Source organism: Pseudorca crassidens, chromosome 2 (assembly GCF_039906515.1).
Source record: "Pseudorca crassidens isolate mPseCra1 chromosome 2, mPseCra1.hap1, whole genome shotgun sequence".
NCBI lineage: Eukaryota > Metazoa > Chordata > Mammalia > Artiodactyla > Delphinidae > Pseudorca > Pseudorca crassidens.
Window position 1 is genome coordinate 180,701,161 of NC_090297.1, and position 25,487 is coordinate 180,726,647.

The 25,487-nt window shown below is 39.5% G+C and overlaps 1 protein-coding gene across 7 annotated transcripts in view; it reads left to right on the forward strand.

Moving 5' to 3' along the window:
- Nucleotides 1-25,487, forward strand: part of CRB1 (crumbs cell polarity complex component 1) — a 267,978-nt gene that overhangs the window by 128,484 nt on the left and 114,007 nt on the right. For 6 of the 7 annotated variants that reach the window (XM_067729821.1, XM_067729815.1, XM_067729818.1 and 3 more), the window contains 3 exons: nucleotides 15,999-16,194; nucleotides 18,795-18,934; nucleotides 24,332-24,514. In XM_067729821.1, the coding sequence (XP_067585922.1) occupies nucleotides 15,999-16,194; nucleotides 18,795-18,934; nucleotides 24,332-24,514 (519 nt within the window). The remainder of the gene's footprint in view (nucleotides 1-15,998; nucleotides 16,195-18,794; nucleotides 18,935-24,331; nucleotides 24,515-25,487) is intronic. The other variant, XM_067729819.1, reaches the window with a different exon arrangement.

The window sequence follows — 25,487 nt, forward strand, 5'->3', positions numbered from 1 at the left end:
TCACGGATCACGCAAACGAAATGAGAGCACACCTTCCCCGGCCTGCTCTCTTCTGCCCTCTGGCGGGATGTCCAGATTATTCAGCACAGGTCTATCCTTCACAATATTTCTAGCAACCATGCAGGCTTCCTTAGAAGTTCAGATCAACCATATCGTCATGCAGCGTCTTTCACATCCACACCTGAGACTTACCCTACTTCTCTGCATCTTTTTACTCATTTAAAATTTCCTATCAGAGCTTTTTTTTTTTTTTGATAATTCTTCATGTTCTTCTCTGAGTAGTCCTCATCCATTCTGATTGTAAGAGGTAGCGAACTCTGACACTGCAATTACAGTGGCATTTATTAAAGGCATATTTTGAATTTCAGTCAGTGTGGAGATTAGAACCTATTCTTGATGTTCCATCATGCCTAAATCTATTTTTGATCAACTAAAGCACTTTGAAGCATCTATGATGAATCAAGTGGGTAATTTAATGGTCATGAAAATAATCTGGGAAAAATAAAAGTATTATATATTATAAAATATAAGCTTATTTCATGAGAAATAATATTATTATCGTTACTATTGAAAGTTTTTTTTTACTGAAAGTATAATCCTGATTATAAAATTAAGACATAAAACTTGATGAACTTACATCAATTTACCGGGAATAATTTTTAATAAATAGTCCATATTTATATAAACATACTCAATATATGACACCAGTTTAAATAACACTTAAATATTGATTCTATGAGCACCTACCTAGATATCTCAAATTTTACTCACCATGTAATATACCCATAACAATTATCTTTCAGACCTCAAAGGAAAATAATGTATAACAGCCTAAAGAGAAATTCTGAATTTCACAGGCTGTATCTTTATTTTATCAAAGGAAAATGGTTGTTTTTCTATATGCTCTTAATTATTAAATTGACCAACTTTTGGTGGTGTCATGTAAAGGCAATTAAACACTGTTCAGGCCTTTGCTCAGGACTAGAGCCATTTGAAGTAGTTTTTATGATGAAATGTAGTTTCTGGCTTTTGACAAATGTGTGTTGAATGAGTGCACAAAATAACAAATGCTGTTTGCTCAGCAAATATTTATCACAGCCTTGCAAGGCACTGGACACTGTGCCGGACCGTGGAAATATAAAGATGACTAAGGCAAAATTTATTCAGGGAGGAGGAGTGTAAACAAAAATTACAGTCTCTCTCTGAACAGAGTGCAGAGGAAGCACACAGGAAGATGCCGCTCAGGGTCAGGAAACGCTCCAGAGAGAAAGCGGACCATAGCAGAGCAGGGATGCACCACTTCCAGGATGTAGAGCTGAAACTTCTGTCCTCTGGCTACATTTATTATTATTTTTGAATGAATAACAGTGAGCTGAATGCAAGGGGGAAGGACTGCAGAGATGTTTTAGAAAGGGGTGATGTCTCTCCGGTCGTGTTTGCTCTGATGATTGGCTTGTGGTTTAGGCAGTAGTTACGGATGACGTGCTCCATCCTAAACTCTGTATCTCTCTGACTCCTCCTCTTAGTGCCTTCCCAGCTATGAGCCGGGTGCACGGGCTGAGTGAGGAGGAGATATGGTCATACATGATACTAGCCTGTAATATGAGGAATTAGCAGGAGACAGGGATTCCAGGCCCAGCTTTGATGTTCTCTAGTGGTTTGGTATTGATAAATAACAAGAGTTCTGAGCTTCTGTTTCCTCATTTTAACATATAGGCATAATAATATCACCTAACCTCAGGGTCCTGTTGAGAATGACATGACTTAATGAAAATTTTTTCATAAACTATTTAAGTCTGTGCATATGCTGGTTGTCACTATTTTAACATCTTCAATATTGCTACTAATACCATTGCTGTTTATATTTCTCTAATAATTAGTGATGTTGAGCATCTTTTCATGTGCCTCTTGGCCATCTGTATGTCTTCTTTGAAGAAATGTCTATTTAGGTCCTCTGCCCATTTTTTGATTGGGTTGTTTGTATTTTTGATAATTCAGCTGCTTGAGCTGTTTGTATATTTTGGAGATTAATCCCTTGTCAGTTGTTTCATTTGCAAATATTTTCTCCCATTCTGAGGGTTGTCTTTTCATCTTATTTATGTTTTCCTTTGCTGTGCAAAAGCATTTAAGTTTAATTAGGTCCCATTTCTTTATTTTTGTTTTTATTTTCATTCCTTTAGGGGTTGTGTCAAAAAAGATCTTGCTGCGATTTATGTCATAGAGTGTTCTGCCTATGTTTTCCTGTAAGTGTTTCAGAGTGTCTGGCCTTACATTTAGGTCTTTAATCCATTTTGAGTTTATTTTTGTGTATGGTGTTAGGGAGCATTCTAATTTCATTCTTTTGCATGTAGCTGTCCAGTTTTCCCAGCACCATGTATTGAAGAGACTGTCTTTCCTCCATTGTGTATTCTTGCCTCCTTTGTCATAGATTAGGTGACCATAGCTTCATGGGTTTCTCTCTGGGCTTTCTATCCTGTTCCATTGACCTATATTTCTGTTTTTGTGCCAATACCATACTGTCTTGATTACTGTAGCTTTGTAGTTTAGTCTGAAGTCAGGGAGCTCGATTCCTCCAGTTCTGTTTTTCTTTCTCAAGATTGCTTTGGCTATTTGGGGTCTTTTGTGTTCCCATACAAATTGTAAAATTTTTTGTTCTAATTCTGTGAAAAATGCCAATGGTAATTTGACAGGGATTGCATTGAATCTGTACATTGCTTTGGGTAGTATAGTCATTTTCACAATGTTGATTCTTCCAATCCAAGAACATGGTATATCTCTCCATCTGTTTGTGTCGTCTTTGATTTCTTTCATCAGTATCTTATAGTTTTCTGAGTACAGGTCTTTTGGCTCCCTAGGTAGGTTTATTCCCAGGTATTTTATTCTTTTTGTTGCAGTGGTAAATAGGAGTGTTTCTTTAATTTCTCTTTCTGATCTTTTGTTGTTAGTGTATAGGAATGCAAGAGATTTCTGTGCATTAATTTTGTATCTTGCAACTTTACCAAATTCATTGATTAGCTCTAGAACTTTCCTGGTGTTATCTTTAGGATTTTCTATGTATAGTATTGTATCTGCAAACAGTGACAGTTTTACTTCTCCTTTTCCAATTTGGATTCCTTGTATTTCCTTTTCTTCTCTGGTTGCCGTGGCTAGGACTTCCAAAACTATGTTGAATAATAGTGGCGAGAGTGGACATCATTGTCTTGTTCCTGATCTTAGAGGAAATGCTTTCAGTTTTTCACCATTGAGCATGATGTTTGCTGTGGGTTTGCCATATACAGCCTTAATTATGTTGGGGCAGTTTCCCTCTATGCCCAATTTCTGGAGAGTTTTTATCATAAATGGGTGTTGAACTTTGTCAAAAGCTTTTGCTGCATCTACTGAGATGATCATTTGGTTTTTATTCTTCAGTTTCTTAATATGGTGTATCATATTGATTGATTTTCATATATTGAAGAATCCTTGCATCCCTGGGATAAATCCCACTTGATCATGGTGTATGATCCTTTTAATGTGTTGCTGGATTCTGTTTGCTCGTATTTTGTTGAGGATTTTTACGTCTATGTTCATCGGTTATACTGGTCTGTAATTTTCTCATATTGTGGTATCTTTGTCTGGTTTTGGTGTCAGGGTGACGGTGGCCTCATAGAATGAGCTTGGGTGTGTTCCTCCCTCTGCAATTTTTTGGAAGAGTTTAAGAAGGATAGGTGTTAGCTCTTCTTTAAATGTTTGATAGAATTCACCTGTGAAGCCATCAGGTTGTGGACTTTTGCTTGCTGGAAGATTTTTAATCACAGTTTCAATTTCAGTGCTTGTGATTTGTCTGTTCATATTTTCTATTTCTTCCTGGTTCAGTCTTGGAAGGTTGTGCCTTTCTAAGAATTTGTCCATTTCTTCCAGGTTTTCCATTTTATTGGCATATAGTTGCTTGTAGTAGTTTCTTATGATCCTTTGTTTTTGTGTGTTGTCAGTTGTAACTTTTCCTTTTTCATTTCTAACTTTATTGATTTGAGTCCTCTCCCTTTTTTTCTTGATGAGTCTGGCTAAAGGTTTATCAATTTTGTTTATCTTCTCAAAGTAACAGCTTTTCGTTTCATTAATCTTTGCTATCGTTTTCTTCATTTCTATTTCATTTATTTCTGCTCTGATCTTTATGATTTCTTTCCTTCTACTAACTTTAGGTTGTGTTTGTTCTTCTTTCTGTAGTTGCTTTAGGTGTAAGGTTAGGTTGTTTATTTGAGATGTTTCTTGTTTCTTGACGTAGGATTGTATTGCTATAAACTTCCCTCTTAGAACTGCTTTTGCCACATCCCATAGGTTTTGGGTCATTGTGTTTTCACCGTCATTTGTTTTTAGGTATTTTTTGATTTCTTCAGTGATCCACTGGTTATTTAGTAGCATATTGTTTGGCCTCCATGTGTTTGTGTTTTTTACAGTTTTTTTCCTGTAATTGATTTCTAATCTCATAGTGTTGTGGTCAGAAAAGGTGCTTGATATGATTTCAATTTTCTTAAATTTACTGAGGCTTGATTTGTGATCCAAGATATGATCTATCCTGGAGAATATTCCATGTGCACTTGAAAAGAAAGTGTATTCTGCTGCTTTCAGATGGAATGTCCTATAAATATCAATGAAGTCTATCTGTTCTAATGTGTCATTTGAGGCTTGTGTTTCCTTATTAATTTTCTGTCTGGATGATCCGTCCATTGGTGTAAGTGGAATGTTAAAGTCCCCCACTATTATCGTTGTTTACACCATGTTGACCAATAATTTTTACAGGTATCATTTTCTTATACCTGAACTGCTTTCTTTTTGAATATATTAGACTCATAGGAATGGGTTAACTGAGGTCATAACCTCTGCACTCTGCTTATGAGTTAAACTGGAATATTCTGATATGTCTAGGCAAGAATTTAATTTCTGAAACTGCCATATCATAAAATAAAGGATTTAAGAAATTGCTAATATTATAACTTTTCAAATACTCAGGAATAACAATTATCCTAATGAAGAGAAACATAAGAAAGATGTTTATGATGAAAAGATTGTAATTACCGAAGGGTGAAATGTATAATATTGGCATATTTAACATAAAATGTGAACTTCATAATTTTCCTATAATCTTCCCATGAAACTTAAAAAATTAAGCAAGCTATAAGCCACTCAGAAAAGTAGTGTGTTTTTCAAACATAGCATCTTGGAGACCCTGAAATGGGTTACTCCAATTTAAACTTGGTATAGATTTTCTCACTTTTACACATTAAAAATGTATATCTACACACATATGAAATATGGGCAGTAGATTAAGGAAGTCATGCCTATTGACTTAGGAAAGTAAGATTTTAAAATCAAGTAACATCTTTGTACATGTTATGACATTTCAGATGGGATGAAGTTTGGAGGTATAGCACAGAGACGGGTTGAGAGAAAAATGGCTGGAGAAGAGGAATGAAGGGCAAGCTGGTTAGAGTAGGGGAGGCGGAAGAGCATTTCCACAGTAGACCAGCGCTCTAGGAAGGGTCACAGACAAGGCAGAACAGGAAGGCACTGCTGCTCTCCGCCTGCCCTTAGGGCTGACGAGAAAAGAGCCGTTCTTTCCTCTCCTGGAACGAGGTCTAGCCTCCATGAATATTCTGGAAAGATGGGGATGAAATAGAGTCAAGAACATTCTTAAACTTTCACGAATGATAAGAGGAGGAGGGAATAGGGCAAAATATGAAAGGGGTTAACAAAATGAGCAAAAAGCATGCTTAATATTAAAGAGGTTATTCCAGTTATGACTCTTGCTAAAAGCATACCTTGCAGAAACAAAGGAGATTTAGATAGCTATAATAACAATGATATAATTAGTTAAATAAATAAAATAGTACCTATTGCCCAAGAGTATCTCTTGTGGTTAAGGGTAGCCAATGGCCTGGAAGAGTTCAAGGGTCATGAAGACACAAGGCATCTGCCTAATTCCAAGCCTAACCTACCCAAAGGAGCTTATTCCACCTGGTGGCAGATGTGATGGGCCCTCCTAAGCCCCCCAGAGATGTGCGGGTCAGGCAGCAGGCATCCTCTGTGAGAGACCCTGGAGGCCTGGGAGCCAGCTCTGCGTGTGCTCCACACATTGCTCTCTGGAACAGGGGGAATCCGGGCCAGAACCCGGCTCAGGAGAGGCCAGTTCCGTATCTTGTGCTCCTGGGGGAAACCAGACATCTGCCAATTACAAGCCCTAATCCACCTAATGATGCCCGTTCCCCCTGAAGGCACAGCTGGCAGGAACTCACTGCCTTGCCTTGGCCAGCCAGGTGGTCTGCCTGGGGACCCTCCACTTAGGGCGCCTGGGAGCCCTAGTTTTTGGGTAGGGAGAGGCTGGGTCCCTGGAGTAGATTCTGGTGGGAATAATAAAGTATTAATAATACTTTAATACATATTATAATATGTAATAAATATTATTAGAAATAATAAAAGAATACATCTATTTTCATATCTTATCAGGGTTAAATTCATCATTGATAATTACATTGACTTCATATACACTAAGAAAGAAAAATTCTGCAACTAAAATATAGCACAACACCAAGGCACTGTTGATTGTAAAGTCCATGGTGGTTTCTAGGAGTTAAAAATATGAGGGTGGGGCTTCCCTGGTGGCGCAGTGGTTGAGAGTCCGCCTGCCGATGCAGGGGACACAGGTTCGTGCCCGGTCCGGGAAGATCCCACATGCTGCAGAGCGGCTGGGCCCGTGAGCCATGGCCGCTGAGCCTGCGCATCCGGAGCCTGTGCTCTGCAACAGGAGAGGCCACAGCAGTGAATGGCCCGCGTACCGCAAAAAAAAAAAAATATATATATATATATATATATATATATATGAGAGGGTGAAACATAGCAGTCTTGGAATTGATGAAACTTAGTTGTCCTTCAGAGATGAATCCTAGGCTTGTAAAGTCTACTTTAAGTGAATGCTTTTTAAAAGGTGTGTTAATAACTTTTTGGTATCTTTAGGAAAGGTGTGTCTAAATGCACAAGCCAGAGATCCTTTTGGATAAAAATCCAAAGATGTTCCCACTGAAGATAAAAATCCCGACTCTAATCTCTCATAGCATCTTGCTAATCATTATTTTACTAGCTTGACACTATTAATCAGAGCAGGAAGTGGCACAGCCTCTTTTCATTGTTCCAGGATGTTAAAAGATTATACCTGATATATAGAAATCCAGACCTCTACTGTAAACCCATAGCTGTAATGGAAACGTGTGCTATGTGCCTCTGCACTGATACTGGGTCCAGATTTGCACTGACAAGTGTTGTAACTGATGTACCGTATATCATTCCTTAAAGACCCCAGAAATAGCATATATAATTCTTATTCAAAAGGAAAATGTTGTGCATAGAGAGGCCTGTTAGATATTAATTATATTGGGTGGACTCTGAAATTTAGGATGATAACTTAAAGCTAAAGTGGAATTATTTCCAAAGTGTGGGCTCTGCAGATAATGAGAAAGGTGATCAGAGTGGTTGGTCAATGCCACACGGTGTGTGTGGTTCCCTCTATCCCCACTGTGATGAGTGATGACAGCGTCAGTGACCAGACCTGCTCCTGGCTGATAACCTGTGATGTGCATTATCTTGCAGTAGAGTTAACCTTGATCTCTAATTGCTGAAAGATGCATATTGAGCTGAAAAATCTCTAAATGCTGATCAGAAGTTTAGGGCACAATTGTTCAGAAATAATGCTTTGTTTAGACATTTGCCAAAGCCACAGATTTGACTTTATGGCTTTGACTTTGACTGGGCCCAGGCTTGTGGAAGCGTTGAGAAGCTGCATCCTGGCATGCCGATCGCTTCCAGGAGAGAAGGTGAGTCACTCCATAGCTATGACATGATCGTTCAGTCACAATTCATTGAACATTTGCTATGTCCCAGAATATGTGCTAAATGCTACAGATCTCAGTGTTAAAAGACAAAGACTTTGACCTCAAAAATCTAGCAATTTTGTAGATAAAATTGACAAATAAAGCAATTGCTGTACAATATAATATATACTTTTATATTACAGTGAAGTGGTGCTTAAGGCAGGTCTAAGTGGTTCACTACAGTTTCCAGGATCATGTGGTACTGGACCTCAATCTTGGAGAACTAACTGGAATCAGCCAGGGCAGAAGGGAGGGAGGAGTGGGCTTTACAAGTAAGGAGAACAGCTCTGTGCAGTCTAGGGGCATGAGACACGGTGGGCTGCAAGACCATCCTTGTAGGTGGCCCCAACAGAGTCCACATTTTTTAGAAGCTTCTACAGCACTCCAAGACACTGTACTTTTTCCTAGACAAGGAGAAAGTATTTTAAAAATTTACACAGACAATAGGAAAATCAGATTTATATCATATAAAGATCACTGTCAGAAATGTAGAGAGTGATTAGGAAGAGAGAAGCCAGTAGTAGTCAGACCGGATGAGAGATGGTGAGGGTCTGGATAAGTTTACAGCAATGGGGATGGCACCTTAGATCCATTTCTAAGGGAGAAATGACAGGATTTGATGACTAATTAGGATGTGGGAAATAACAAGTGAGATGACGATAGTTGCTAGAAAGAAATCTGGCTTGGGTGACCTGGATGATAATCCCATTTACTGACAGGGATGGGGGTGTAGAGGGTCAGAGAGGGTGGACGGAAGAGAGAGAGTCTGTATTTGGAATTGTTGAATGATGCCTGTGAGATAGTTGGCGGAGATATCCTGTAGATAGCTGGATTCAGAAGGGCGATCTAACCTCGAGTTACACACTGCTAATGTACAGTTTCTATGGAAGTGTCATGGGAAAAACTGCTTCCTGATTTCCAGAATAATGGTCACCTGCTTCCCCCCACTCCACCCCCATAGTCTTTTCTCAAATGCAAGTAAATAAACAAAACATTTTTATTTTTTTCCAATGCACCTTTAATTCCTTGGCCTTTGCTGGAACTTGGTATTTTTCTGATGAAACCACTTTGCACACAACACTTATTAAAGGGTTCCTCTCCCCTTGATTCTCAGGGCCAGGAGGAAAGTTGGCTTTCTCACTCAGCCCACTGCTCCTGAAAGACCATCGTTTGGTTCTTGACTCTCTTCTCTTCCTTGTAAGCTGTTACTTAATCCTGACTCTACCCACTTTCTAACTTTTTGATCAGCTTCAAATTTCTTAACTTCTCTGGGCTTCAGTTTCATCCTTAATAAAATGGGCATCATAGTAGTGCCTCATGGATAATTTTTTGACAATTAAGCAAAATAAAATCATTCACATAAAATGCTTATTAGCACAGTATCTGGTGTGAAATAAACTCTCAGTGAATGTCAGCTGTTACCATTAATAATAGGCAAGGATCTTTGTCTTCAAAGCAGTTGTGGGAGATAAGCAAGTAACAAATAAGTAAAATATAATGGTGTAAGGGCTGTCAAACAGAGAGAATGAAACCAGTAAGGAAATAGGGGAAGACTTCACTGAGGATGGGACATTTAACAGAAGCCTTAAAGGAGGACTTCATCAGGTGGACAGGTGGGAAAGAATTTTCCAGAGAGAGAGGGAGAGAGAGCAGTGTGTCCAAACTCGTAGGAGGGTAGAAGTACGTGGTGGGTTTGAGAAAAAGCAAATGGTCTGATAGGACTGGCGTGTAAAGGGATGATATGATTGTCATGGGAAATGAACTTGAAAATATTACAAAGGTTTTTAGGTACCAAAATAAGTTTTCGGTTTATCTAAATCCAATTAGGAGCTATTGCAGAATTTTATGGACCAAGCTTTTGGAACTTCTTGAGCTTCTTAATTTCGGTGACCTCCATCTCTACTCCACTATAGCCATACAACGCCAAAACTTCAGGTTAGACCCTGCCATTGCTTTACCACCAAAATTCTCACCACAACCTGAGCTTCTCACTTTCTTGCTTCTGTTGAAATCTTACTTCATCTTTAGCAGAATCTCAGTCACCTGGCCTCTCCACACTCATGCTGTCCATCACTCCTTCCATATCTTGATGTCTCCTTAACAAGCCCGGACTCCATGGGGAGCTGTTTTACTGATGTGCCTCTGTCATCTCTATTGTTAACTTTCTTGCCCTTGACCTTCAATTAATATTTTGCAACTTTCCAGTCCTGGAAAGCCCCATTGCCTACTTTCTTTTCCCCTGATTTAAAGTCTATTGACCCACCTCAGATATTATCCAATTGTAGTTATGTATTTACTATTGTTCAGCAGGTATTTATATGTCGTGGTAGATTTTTAAAACCATATTTAATATAGTGGCTGCTCCAAATTTTTCCAGTTTCTAGCTCCTATACTCTTAGCATCACATCTGTGTTTAACTAAGTTTGAAGCGATTCCAGATTCCCTTGCAGAGTTGTCTTTGCTTCCAATTACTTTTCAAAATTTTTAAAGATACTATTCTCTACTTGGAGAAATTGAGGAAGGAATACAGGCAAGAACAAATGACTGCAGATAATACCTACCATTCACTGAGCACTAACTACATCCAGCCTCGCTAGTAGCAGTGGAGAGCAGAGCGTGGGTCTGGGCGGTCTCCCCACAAAACCCGCGTCCCTCTGCTCTTCTGTGATGAACGGCAGAGGAGAGGGGGAAGAAGGAAAGCAATAGTAGCAGGTACAATGTTTAAAATTCTCTAACTCAGCATTATAAAAAAGTAATTACTTCACTTATTTTGAAAGCACTTGGCGGCTTTAATGTTTCCACAAGCATTCTCTATAAAACGATTTCACTTACTCAGGTCCTGTGTAGTTTTCTCTCTTCGACCATTTTGTGCTACGGTGGCTTGGCAATTATGGTGGCCTCATGTGTTTCCAGAGTTCTAGAAGGAAAATGGGACACTAACAACCTTTTTCCTGGGATTCCAGCACATATCTGTGGTTCTGTGAAATCCCCAGCCCACCTAGGTTGGGGGTGAAGAGTACAGGGCTTCTACTCCAACTGCATTCGTGCTGTATCTGTGACCCTCAGCTTCTCTCCTTTAATCTGAAGACTGGACCGAAACCTGAACAGTTCTGCTTGTTTGAGTATGCTACTCCAGTCTTTTCTATCTTAGGTCTGTGTATCAATCAGGATTTGGTCAGGAAAAAATTCATTCTATATATTTCAGATATGAAGAGTTTAATGTAGGAATTAAGGGCTTGTACACAGAACAGCCTATGTAATTTGTAAGCCCTTAATTCCTATTTGAGGACAGAGGACAGAGATTCTGGTGATGCTTCTATAAGCCAAAGGATGTCACAGATTGCCAGTCGACCATCAGAAACGAGGGAGAGGCCTGCAATAGATTCTTCCTCACAGCCCTCTGAAGGAACCAGTCCTGATGACACCTCGATCACAGACCTGGAAACAGTGAGGCAATACATTTCTGTTGTTTAAGCCACTTGGTTTCTGTAGTTTGTTATGGAAGCTCTAGGAAACTCATACAGGACCCTTCCAGGCGCAGGGCCCTGAGTGACAGCGAAGGTCACGTGCCATCAAATCCAAGAGGCTGGCACTGCTTGTATGATGGCCAAAGGAAGTCAAAGAAGTTTCCAGGAAGGATCTTTGTCCAAAGCACCAAAGTGGGGGTTCTTGAAAGCTCCTAGGAGAGCGCTGAAGTTCTGAAGAATCTCGGGGAAGTTTCCAGCCATCCCATCCTGCAGCAGTGGAATGAGTGGTCTCCAGACTCCCTAGGAAGCTGTTATGAGGCACATCTGTGCATGTGTGGGACCAGTCTAGGAGATGTCCAGAGAATCCTGGCTTCTCTCCCACCTTCCAAACCCATAAGTGCCCCTCATTGGCAAGCTCAAGGCACGAGGCACTGGGAGAAGGAGACTTGAGAAGGTGTATTTTCTGGCATCTCTGTGATGCAGGGGAGGCCGTCTTAGGAAGGGGTGACAGCAGTGCTGTGCCGGCAGTAGACTTTCCGGCATACTTGGGCCGACACTCTGCACTCAAAGTTTGGATGTCACTTTTCTTGGGTTCTAACACGACAGCCTTCCGCCTCAGGCAATGGGGTGTTCTGACTGGATATCTGGGGGAGGGGGAGGCAGGAGGGCAGGAGTGGCCCTGGCCCTTCTCTTACCCTTAAGGGCATGAAGTGAAGATTCACACTGAAGTGGAGTCTCCTCCCACCAGTGAAGCTGATCTTTCCATATAAGGAAAAGGGAAAAAGAATGACGTAGCAAGTAACCAAGAAGGGGAAAGAAAGGAGGGTCAAGGAGAGAGGGGGGCGTGGGTAGGGGAGGAAGAATCAAGCCAGGAAGCGTTTGAAGAGACAAAAGGAGGACCCACTGAAAGTGCCATCTGAAAACCAAGATGAGGTGGAATGGCTTTTTGCTTTAAGTTAATTATATAAGAAGAAGGGGAGCATTCTTAGATTATTTTCCAGGAATGCTGCTTCTCTACCAAAGCCAGCGCGTCAACTTGGGAATCTCTCATTGTTTTACCTTTCTATTTAATACTTAAGGGAAATGCGTGTAATTCCAATCCCTCTTTGAAACTGATATCTTTTTTTTTTTTTTTTTTTTTTTTTTTTTTTTTTTCCGTACGCGGGCCTCTCACTGTTGTGGCCTCTCCCGTTGCGGAGCACAGGCTCCGGACGCACAGGCTCAGCGGCCATGGCTCACGGGCACAGCCGCTCCGCGGCATGTGGGATCTTCCCGGACCGGGGCACGAACCCGCGTCCCCTGCATCGGCAGGTGGACTCTCAACCACTGCGCCACCAGGGAAGCCCTGAAACTGATATCTTTAAAAATATTTGGGTGTGAGGGAATTTCTGAACTTATTTTGACAGCTAATGAAAATTGCATAGCTCAGAGTGGAACTATCCCTGACCGCCAGGAATTCATGATCTCACATCTTAGTCACCTGTATTGATGTAGAGATGCCACTGTGCATGTTAGCACAGGATTAGTCATAGTGAGTCGCCAAAGCTGATAAAGTCAGAGGATTTTTTTTTTTCCTGCCGTGTACATTTTTCTTTTGGTGAAGAGTTCCCCTTATTTGTGTTTTCTTCCCCCCAACTCTTTTTATTTTCTTTTGTTTCATACAGAATTATAAACCAATTCCAACAGATTGGTTGGGTTCCTGGATGAACTTTGTGAAAGAATTTTGCAGTTATGAATTTTCCATTTATTAGACAATCAGCCACAGAAGTGCTACTCAGTATAACTGCATTCAATTTCTATTGCTACCTAGAGTTATAATGACATGGCGCCATACATAGTAACACTAGTCATAAAAAGAATGTTTCCAGAGAGACTGGACCACACTGTGTAGGTATGTTTTTGAAGGTCAATTAACTGTCTATACTTAATGGCTGCATGCATGTAACAGTAAACATCCAAATGAAAACTGAAAGTCATAGTTTTCCAGATGTTTTACCTATGAAGCCAAGCATCTGGAAATACAAAAACATCTGGATGACTGACTGTACTTATCACTTTTCACCCAGCCATTTTGGCATCATGCAGACGTAGACCAAATCACTTTTTTTTTCCATATCAGTAGCAGTGAAAAGCTGCAGTAAGAATCACATTGCTAAGTAATATTAAGAGTAATACAGGGCTTCCCTGGTGGCGCAGTGGTTGAGAGTCTGCCTGCCGATGCAGGGGACACGGGTTTGTGCCCCGGTCCGGGAAGATCCCACATGCCGCGGAACGGCTGTGCCCATGAGCCATGGCCGCTAAGCCTGCGTGTCTGGAGCCTGTTGCTCCGCAACGGGAGAGGCCACAACAGTGAGAGGCCCGCGTACCGCAAAAAAAAAAAAAAAAAAAAAAAAAAAAGAGTAATACAAACAAATCAAATAAATCTAAAGTAAATAGTTGTTTGAACTGAAATTGTATTTAAGTTATTGAAACACGTTCTTATACATGCATCAGGATTACTTTAAAGCTAAAGCATTTGAGCGACATTGTTATAAATGGAGCTGCAGTATTTAAAATAATGGTTTATAATGTATTTCTTAAGCATTAGGAAATAACCTGGGTGTATAACAGATGAATATATGAATTTTATTTGAATTATGAAATAAAATTTAGGAAAGTGTTAACAAGTTTTAAACCACTGGTTTGGCTTTATATGTTAATAGTTTTCAACAAATACAGATGACTAAAATACCAAAGGACATAATCCGAAGGTGTTATGGAGAGGTGGGTTGACCAGGAGGAGACAGGAATGGCAGAGACACTGTCATTTACTAACTATGGGACACAAGCAAGTCAGTGCACCTTAAATGTGTTGGGATGGAATAAAAGAACACATGTGACATCACCTCACCCTGCATGTGCACATTGTAGCTGTGTGATAAGTGCCAGTTACCGTCTGCACAGAGAGCGCCACAGGAGCCCACAGGGATGGATCATTTTGGGGTGAGCAGAGTTCTCTCTTAGTCCTGATCGATCAGTGTCATTTTAACGGAGTGCTAACACATTATAGTTTCAGTTGCTACATGTGTTTAAAAATAATTATATGAAACTTAAAAAAAAATGTATCATTTTTATCTTTCATATATTCTTAGAAAGTATTTAAAAAAGAGGTTTCTGTTATTTTATTATTTTACATGGCAGAAAAAAAGATACGAAAACATTGCTGAAAAGCTATTTCAGAGACAGAATGAGAACACAGGTCTCCACCGGACAGTTCAGTGCTCTTTCTCTTGACCTTTCTGATACCAATGAAAACAGATACGGAAAATCTCATTCACAGACTGGGTGAGAAATAACCTCAAATGGCAGGCCATTTACCTGCAACAAATACTATTCCACAACTTTCCATCTTTAGTGACATAAAATTTAAGTTCTTTTTCCTCTCAGAAAACAATCAAATTTACTATGCTGGCGTCTCTTTTCACTTCCGCATTTGTAGAATCTAGTCACAGTTGTAAATGGCAGGTGGTGTTAGAATATCCTATTGTATTTTCTATCAGGAAAGAGGGCACAGTATCAATCAAACTACTAAAAACCTCTGAGTTATTTGAAAACTCCTCAATATCATTTTAATAATTTATTACCCTGGGTCATAGGCACAGGAATAAAGATTGACAAATATAGGTAGCCCCCCTTCTGTGTCTTTTAAAACCTATGGGAAAATTTGATTGTGTATCTGATACTGTTTTGGCAGATTCAGTAGTTTGCTATCTCAGTGTGACCATTTTTGTAAATCTTAAACTTGGTTTGCTTAGAAAATAATCTTCACCTACTATTTGGGCAAGGGGGTAAATACAGATTTTTTTAAAATGTAATGTTACCTTAAAATGAAGTAGCTTCTAATAATACCACTAATTACAACGAGTTTAAGTCAAATTGATATTCTATTTAAAAGCAGCATTTTACAGCACTATAGAAAATGTAAATATTTCTGTGCAAAAGGGGCACTTAAGGAAAGAATTGCACATCATATTTGTACAATAAATTTTGTGGAAAGAACAAGTACTTTTTTTTTTCTCTAGCAAACAGTATACACCAGGTACTATCATAAACATTTTAGAACACACTGTAATTGTAATAATTATCCTATGGGGTAATTACAACTATTGGTCCCATTTTTCAGGTGAAGAAACTGAGGTAAGGAAAGGTTAAGGAACTTTCCCAAGGTCACACAGCTAAAAGAGGCTGTGCCAAGATCCCAACCCAGGCCATTTGGCTTTGGAGTCTGAGCTTTTACCCACTGTTCAATATGACTCCTATTAAAAATAATCTAAAGACATTGGCCGGTCCCCTTCAGGCTTCCAACAGAAGTACAGTAAACAATTACGTTGTCCTAAGAATGATTTGTGTCCTCGGACCAAAAAGCCACGAGCTGTTGTATGCAATAATTCTTTGTAAGTGACAGCTGCTCTGCTTTGCGAACGTCCCACGAGCATGCCAGAAAGTTAATATCAATTACAATTAAGGAGGAAAATTATTTGGGGCAACATCACGTTTCACAAGAGCCTTGCTAAATAAAGCATTGCCAAAGAGCGAAGATATTAACGCTTTGCTAAAACTTTGCCTTTCTTTTCTGTGCCAACTTTTTTAAAAGGTGTAAACTGTGAATTGGAAGTTGATGAATGTCGGTCCCAGCCCTGCCTCAGTGGTGCAACCTGTCAGGATGCTGTGGAGGCCCATTTCTGTGACTGTGCCCCTGGCTTCCTGGGTGCTGGCTGTGAGCTCAGCACTGATGAGTGTGCCAGTGGGCCGTGTCTCCATGGAGGGCTGTGCGTGGATGGAGCCAACAGGTACATTTTCTCCTACATTTGGGTCATTGGCTTGGAGCGAACTCACTGACCAGAAGCTATTGCACCAGTCATTCTGGTGAATTTGGAGATCTCACATCCTTGGCTTAAAATGTGCAGATTGCTTTTTATACTTTAAATATAAAAAAGTTGTGACATTCACATTTTATTAAAATAATGCAACCTTTGGACGCCATCTGTCTCAAGAGGGAGCATTTTCTAAGTCATTCTTGTAATAGTTTTGAACTGGTTCTGTTACAGAAAAGCGCCAGCCTTCCAAATCCATGAAACAAATGGAATCTACCTTCCGTATCTTTTGTAGATGCAAAAACAAAGCTAGAGATTATTCTATATGTGAATATAAGATTGTATTTATAAAATAACAAGCATATAAATCAAGTGGTGAAAAGTAAATCCTTTAGGAATTTTATATAAACAGTGTTAGAAAGGGTGTTGATATTAAATTAATTATATCTTGAATTTCTAGGTGTTTGGAGAATTGAGTGAATACTTTGAAGACAGCAGAATGATGAGAAGTAGCCATGTAATTCTGTTCCAAATTAGAGTCTATCATTGGCTTTTCAGTAAAAACAAAAATAAAACAATAAATTACACCTTAATATGATGCATATAATAAATTTGGGTAATGGTAGTTGAATTCATATAAATATTTTTGAAAGAACTTTCTAATACTTATTTAAACCACAAGCATCGAGTTATTAAACACTTAAGTTTTAACAGCATTAAAATTTAATATTGCCTTGACAGATCCTTCAGCGACTCAGTGGACGGCAAGATGGGCACTAAAGCTCCCGCTTTACAATAAGGAGTCTAAAGTTCAGGGAAGTTAGGTGACCCCCCCATCCCCCCACAAATTCACACAGTTAATTCTTTGAAAAAGGAGGCCTAGAATTGAACTTTCCTTTATTTAATAAATAAGATAATGTATCCCAAATCTGAATTTTAAAGTGAATCAGACTCAAAAGGGCAGCAATAAAAGGCACGTGTGCTTCATATATACCCAGGAAAATAATGCGGTTTTAAATAGAGCAAAGTGGTAGAACATTTTTTTTTTGTAAACTATAACCATTCTCCACGTCTTGCCTGTGACTTTCAGTTACACCCAAATGATTCTCCAGTGGCATGAATCCTCAGGCCCGGAGACAGGTAACTGGGCAACACATAGATCAGAAAGGCAGTTTCCACACAAGCGCTCCAGACAAAAGGAGGATGCTCTCCCAGCCATGCTTCACTGTTTCCAGAAAGCATCAGAACAGAAGGCACACAACGCTTGTAATGTCTATGGAAATGCAAACAGAGCAAGGCTGAACCTGCCAGCTTTCCTCTCTTCACCTGAATGCGTGCCGTGAATAATTTTTCTATTGTATCCACATCTCTCTTATGACCTAATTTTTGAGATCATTGCAAGGTCAGCAATTACAGCCTGACTTTATTTTCCCACAGCAAAAAATTAACACATTTGCTCTGAGGAGCGTGGGAAAGTCAGAAACTGTACCCCATGAAAGGTTCTTGCAGACAAAGGAAGATTCAAATGGAGACTGATTTCGTGACCTGAGGTCCACTAGCCAGCCGTGACCACAGGGCTCTTGTCTCCAATGTCTTACACATAGTAGATTTGTAGTAGGTATTTTTAATCAAGTAAATGGAATAGTGAATAGAGGATTTCTAGCTAGCAAAATTATGTGTAAAAATTATAGTCACTTATATTTGCTAATATTTAAGTTTCCTTAGTGAAATCTTAATATCTGTGTTGGTGGTAAATAGACACACAGCCGTGGTGAACAGGACTGTTACTCTTTATACAATACTAGGTATCCCTCCCCCCAGACACTCATTTTATCTAAACTGAGTGTGCAAGCCCATGTTTTTGTGATACTAGATCCTCGAGGAGAGACCGTCTAAGTTGAAAGCCTATTATGATAAAGTGAACAGTTCTCCCCAACAGATTTGTATTTTAGGTCTGTCAGATAATCCCACTTAATCAGTGAATGATTACAAATAGCAAGACTAAAATATTCTTGTACTCTGAAAATAAGAAAACATAAGTCAAAATTTATATAATGAGAATTTTTCCTATTTTTTTCATAATTTATTGTTTCATTTTTCATAAGGGACTTCTTTTCTGGGCTCTCTATATAAAAAAGTGCCTTGATGATATAAATCAGTCTCTACTGCTTCACAATATTAACAACTTTATTTGGTACTATTCAGTAGTTTTATTCAGTATTTTCTGCCCTTTGGCATGCCGTGTCCATTCTTTATATGCACATTTAATTACGCCAACAACTCTGTCACAAAGGTACTATTACCTTCAATTTATGGGTGAGGAAATTGAAGTATACAATCATGATTTCCAAATAATTTTGATTGAAAACTGTACTGTGAAATTTTAAAAATAAAAAGCTATTAATATGGAAGCACATAATGCTTTCAGGCTTATAGAGATGATTCCTCAAGGTTTTTGATAAGTATTAAAACCATGCCATGGGTCTGGGGTTGATGGACAAGTGAAGAGACAGGATAACAATATTTGATCTTAATATGACCAAGAGTTGATGTGACAATTTCATTTTACTCTCCAGGTACAGCTGTAACTGCATGGGTAGTGGATTCACAGGGACACATTGTGAGACCTTGATGCCTCCATGTTGGTCAAAACCCTGTCACAATAATGCTACATGTGAGGACAGTGCTGACAATTACACTTGTCACTGCTGGCCTGGTAAGTGACAAAATATCTTCCACCATGTTTTTTTTGTTTATTTGTTTTGTTTTTTTTTTTTTGCTTAGAATAGAAACAAATCGCTTATAGCAAATAGAAACTAAAAATTCTTCTTTCTAAAGGTTTAAAACCAACTCTTTCTTCTAGTTATCATTGTTTAATTTAATTGTATTCTTCAGTGCTCAAACATCTACTGCTACACTATACATTGTCTGAAGTAGGTTACCAAGCTGCCCAATCATCAGAATCTTCTGGAAGAAACACAGAGGAAAAAAAGTCAGTAGAAGGGTCGATTTCAGCATGGTCTTTGTGGAGTAAACTTCACTGGAAGATGCTTCCTTTTCCTCCAAGATGTTTTCCTTGACACCTAGAATATATTAAAACCCATGAAACACTATTAAAATCCTAAGTGCTTGTATTACAATTCATGGAGTCAGTGTGATCATAATGGTCCCCATAAAGGGTGTAGGATGGTATTCCAGAAATGGGTGTATTCTCCTAGCCTTTTATAATGTAAAAGACAATACAAGTTACACAACACATAAACCATAACTAAAAATTACACTTAAAAGGTAATTAGACTTGAGTGTAGAGGTGATAGCAGAATCAGGAGGAAACAGTATGTAATACTTGAATCAACAGGCCACCCATAAATATTGATGTTAATTTTGGCAATGAACCTGCTTGACATATTTTAACCTAATTCTTACTAGGATTTTATTGCTAGAAATGAAAGAGCATTTTATCTCTCTTCTTTCTTTCTTTCTTTCTTTTTTTTTTTTTTTTGGCGGTAAGCAGGCCTCTCACTGTTGTGGCCTCTCCCGTTGCGGAGCACAGGCTCCGGACGTGCAGGCTCAGCGGCCATGGCTCACGGGCCCAGCCGCTCCGCGGCATGTGGGATCCTCCCAGACCGGGGCACGAACCCACGTCCCCTGCATCGGCAGGCGGACTCTCAACCACTGCGCCACCAGGGAAGCCCCTCTCTTCTTTCTTGATCCATTGGAAAACACTGATAAATTTATGATTATTTAAAATCTAGCTGTTGCAAGCTTGCTGGTCATCTGCCCCCTCCTCCCCACTCACATTACTGTCTGAGGAAAGGATGACCCTGTGGCCGGGGAGGAGGCATGGAGACCAGGGTCAGTCCTGTCAGTAGCAGCTTCTGATGGAAAGACATCTCATTGCCTGAGGCACGTGTAACACGCTTTGGTTAAATGCATTTTGTAGGTAAAAACAACGCAAACATAAAAGTATAAAAGGAAGTTTGGAATTCTTCTGTGGCTCAGAAATCTATGTATCTCATGTGTCTCCCCACTTCCAGATAACGAATAAGGTATATTTTTATCCTTTGGTCATTGGCTCTGGTCAGTAGGAAACAGTATGTAACACTTGAATCAACAGGCCCCCTGTAATACTGAATTTTTTCCAAAACATGTTATTCCACATTCTTGTCATCAACCGACACTCAACACTCAATCAACACTCTGGGCAGGACCTCAGTCCCTAAGCAGGGCATGGAGCAGACAGCTTGGGAGCAGGACAAGTCCACCATTTGTTAACCAAGTAAACTAGGGTGAGTTACTTCTTAATTCTTAAATTTCTCATCCGCAAATGAAGGATAAACAAAAAAACTACTTGTAGTGGTGTTGTGAGGGGTAAAATTATAAAAATAGAGCCTGGCACATATTAGGTACTCAAAGAAAAGGCAACTATGTATTACTACACACCAAGCTCTACACCAGGAGGTGGAAATTGTGTATGAGAGGTGGTTTCTGTGCCTTAAAGGCTTTGTAATGGAGCCAGGCAGTTAAGAGGAGCTGCCTAAAAAAAGACCAGTATGTTGCACAGCAAAGCCAGTCCTGGTCTTTTTGTAGGCAGCTCCTCTTAACTGCCTGGGTCCAATACAAAGCCTTTAGGGCACAGAAACTAACATGGTATTGTGAAGCAATTATACTCCAATAACAATTTATTTAAAAAAAAAAAGACCAGCATGTGTTCCATACATTCAATCCACATGGATTTCAGTGCCATGATTCCTCATATGAGGAATCTGGCAATCAGAAAGACATGGCTCCTCCTTCCAAGGAGCTTAAATTCCATCTGGGATACAGTGTGAAAAAAATGTGTACAGTACAATTTTGTGTACAATAAGAAGCTCTAATAAATTCTGTAAAAGGGATTAAGGAGAGAAGAAGTTCAGGGGTGGCTTGACCAAGGAGGCACCATTTTAGAAAACTTGAAAGATCACTAAGCATATCCCAGAATTGTACCCACCAGCTGTGTGACTTTGGCCATGTTACCACTCTGAGCCTCAGTGCCCTCATCGATAGAGAAAGCAGAGATGATGATGATAATATCCACCTCATAGTGTTGTTGTGGAGACAATTCCAGCAATATAGAAGGAGCTCCCAGCTCAGCCTAGACCATAGGGAGCACTCGATAAATGTCAACTAGATACTAAGATTAGGAGATTGGCCATTCTAGACCCTATGGCCAGCACGTAGCAGCTCATTACTTATTTAAGGATAGAAGAGAGGAAGAGAAAGAAGAGGGAAAGAAGAAAGGGCAGCAGGCACACGTGGAAGAGAGCATGTCTAATTGTGGAACTTGGAGTGGTTGCTTAAAATGCTGGACTACACAGGGCTGAGGGTGGAGAGATGGGGCTGGGGAGCAAGATGTGACTGAAGCTGGGTCATAATGCTGTTTGTGTGCCCTGCAAACTACAGGGCAGAGAAGTGACAGAATCTGACCTGTTAATTTAAAAAGAGCTCTCTGGCACTTTAGTGGAAGGTGATTGAGAGAGATAAGGCTAACGGCAGGGAATCTGGTGTGAGTTCTGCAATAGTTTAAATAAGAGATAAGCCAAATGGCCGGAACAAAGACCATAGTGGTGAGGGTGGAGATGAGGGGATTGATGGCCATGAGAGCACTTTAGGAGGTAGAGATGATGTGGGGATTGAGAAAGGGACACCGATTTAGGACAGTTCTACTTCTGAGTTTCTTGGGTCGCTGGATGGACGGTGATTTTGCCTAAAGAGAAAACTCAGAATGTCTTTGTACCCAATTCTCACAGTTATATAGAAAGAGAAGATTTAATGCTACAAGCTACTCCATATCTAAGAAAAGGAGACCATTCCTTTGGATCACGAGACCACTGCCACTGAGCACGATGGCAAGAATCCACTGCTGGAATTGCCCAGGGTCCTCATTTCAAGAGTAATTAATTACAAGAAGGGTTAGTCACTTTAAATGCCTATCTTGAAAGTTTTCCTGTTACCCAGAAAAGATTGGGTTTGTTTTTTTAAAAAAAACATAATTTAAGAACCCTGGGGTCTTGACTCAGCATCATATTGTTTCTTTGTACAGAGTTTTACAGGAAAACTTGTTAAATCTATTCAATGTAGCCTTGATTGCAGGAATCTATTTATATACATGGTTAAAGGGTACAGCACAGCCCCACAGGGCCCCAGTGGTGGGGACAGGACTGGTAAGACTATAAATCAGAACCTTCCTAATGTTCAGGATAAGAATAAGACAATGCATGAGCCGGAAAGCCAGAAAGGACTTATGAAGGTTCTAAATTACTTCCTAACCTGGCCTGTGTGTGAGTCTTCAAACTTAGAATGAGAAGAAAATTGAAAATAGTCAGAACTTTCGTTAGTAAATCGACTATAGCACAAGTTTTTATAATGGCTTTGTGACAACCATTATTTAGTGAATATTTGTAGATCCGTAAGTATGAAATAGAAGCACTTAAAAAGTAGACATTCAGGCATAAAAGACTGAGGGTTCTGGGGGAGGGTCACTACCAAGGATTGTGGGACCTTGATCTGACATGTGCTTTTAGTTTCCTTTTTGACTCTTAAGTTTCTTCTTCAGACCGATGACAAAGACCCCAGGGGTCAAATGTGACAAAAGTATTATATTGTTGAGCAACAGAATTTATGTTGTGCTTACGATCTGACATAGGTCCCCATTCAGGTTTTTATTAAAATTACAAAATAAGCGATTACATCATATTCTCATTATTTGCTTATTACGAGTTCATCAATTCTCTAGTTTATCTGCTAAGCTAGGATTATCATCTAAATTGTTGATTAGAACTATCTGAATCTCATTCAGACATTGATTGAAGGCCTACTACTCAGGTGTTGCTCTGTCCTGGAGTGGAGAATAAAAAAACAGTCCCTGCTTTTGTGAAGCTTACAGTCTGTTGAGGGAGAAAGCTATCAAATACATCAACAAATGAAAGCTATATATGTAAATAAATTTTAAAAGATAACTATAAAAGTAAGTACATAATATCAATCATTGTAAGACAATGGAAGGAAAGAATTGGGTATATGAGAGAAAAAAGGATCTTACTTAGATCTGACCATGAGGAAAAGAGAACGTAATAAGAGATGGAGCCTGAAAGCTTAGAGTTATCCAAGCACAGTCTTGGAGAAGGGTTTTCTGGAGAGGGAACAATGTTATGAAGGCCCTGGGGTAGAAAACATTCTAGGGACAGGAATGCAGAGATGGGATTAGGGCCAGATAATAAAGGGCCGGTCAGCTTAAGGATTTTAAATTTTATTCTGTGTGAAGAGGGAAGCCATTGAATGGTTTTAAAGTAAAGAAATACCATGATTTGATTTATAACTTTTACAACTCTGGATTGTAAATTTAACGTGGATAGACCGTGCAAGGGAGTTCAAAAAGCAAGTTGCAGAAGTATGCGTGCAGTACAATTCCAGTTATGTTAACACACACACAATAAATATATACATATATAGTTTTAACAGGGCATATGTATGTAAAACCAGAGGAATAGTTCTGATAGGGACTTTTTTTATATTTAATATTAAAATGTTTTATAAAGTACTAAATCATTCATGTTTTATTGTTTTTATTCTTGTCCCTAACAAAATGACCCAGCTAAATCCATTCAAATACAAATCACTATTTTATTGTCTCACTGAGTGTTAAGAAGCAACCATTTACCTTTACTTTGAGTTTTAAGAGAAGAATTTAGGGTTGGCTATGTAGATCCTGCTGACTTTACAGCTATTCTCTGGAAAAATATATCATTTTTTTTCCTTGCTTAACATTCAAACAATTGGAATATTTGAGGAATTGGAGTCTAGTTAAAATGTCCAGGTTAGATCAAGGTTATCCAGAAGTTCCTTGTTCATCCAATCTTTATTAAAAGCATTGATCGATATTATAGGAGTGACTCCATTGTTACTATTACTCATGTTCGTGGAAGCCTCCCTTACCAGATCCCTTGCCAGCTCCTTGAGGGAGGGCCAGCACCTTGTTAACTGGTGCCAGCACAGTGGCCAGCCTCCGGTCAGGCACATACTCTATGGTTGAGGGGCTTTGACTCAGCAGCTTCTCTGAACGTTTATCCTGCAGGATACACGGGGGCCCAGTGTGAGACCGACATCGATGAATGCAGTAGTAGCCCCTGCCAGTCTGATGGGGAATGCGTGGAGCTGTCTTCAGGGGAAGGGCATGGGCGTCTTGCCCAGCTGCTGTCTCTATCCGGCCACCCCGAAGCCTCAGGTTACATCTGCATCTGTCCACCTGGACTCACAGGTGAGGCCCAGGGCTGGGGAGATGCCTTGAGTTTCTAGCGTTCGATGGCAGATCACGCATTCAACCAAATTGTGGATGAGCAGTGAGATCTGTGCCATATAACCTCTGTTGCTGTGGTGCAAAGGGTCCCCCTTGTGGGCCTGAAAAATACCTCATGTCACATATCCTAATTCCTCAGATCATGAGGAAAATGTTAAAAATAGGGATAGAAGAGGTGTACGAAAGGGGAAATACCTGTATACATTATCCTGGGAATTAGAAGCTGACTCAAATTCTTCACCTTATAAACAGAAAATGTTGGAATTTTTATGTCATTATATTTTATAATGATGTTACATTTTATGTTATTCAAATTTGCTTAAATAAGTTAACGTACTTATATTTACACAGAAAAATTATCTAGTCTCAAGTAATCAACTATTCTATAGCTAAAGTTTTTCCCTATATCAAGTTTAAATGACTCTAACTTGTTCTACAGCATTCTTACTCTAAAACGCAGAGGAAATGTGCACGTTTGTTTTCCAATGAACAGTTGTGTTTGTGTCTGCTCCCATTTCTGAAAATTTTCAGAAGTTTGGAGACAGTCCCGTATTTGGTAATGAGTAGCAACTTACCTGCAATTGCATGGATACCACTGAGAAAACTAATTACAACCTAGATTTCTATCTTATTCTTTTCTCAATAGATCCAGTGATATCTGAGGAAAATATTTCAGCTGCTATCGGGGATTTCTGAGAAAAGAAAATAAGGAATAAGAAAAATGGGGGAGGGGATCTATTTATTTGATGGCAGTGTTTGCTGTAAGGTTGCTGTAGAAGATTTCCTTATTCACTGTCCCCTCTACGAAAAACACACAGGGGAAAAGCCTCTCTAGTGTCAACATCAGTATAAGTATTGTTTTTCCTGAATAGCTTCTAGCTTGCATGCTTTTTCCCTTAGTAAATGTGTGCAAACAAATCTTGATAAATGAAAA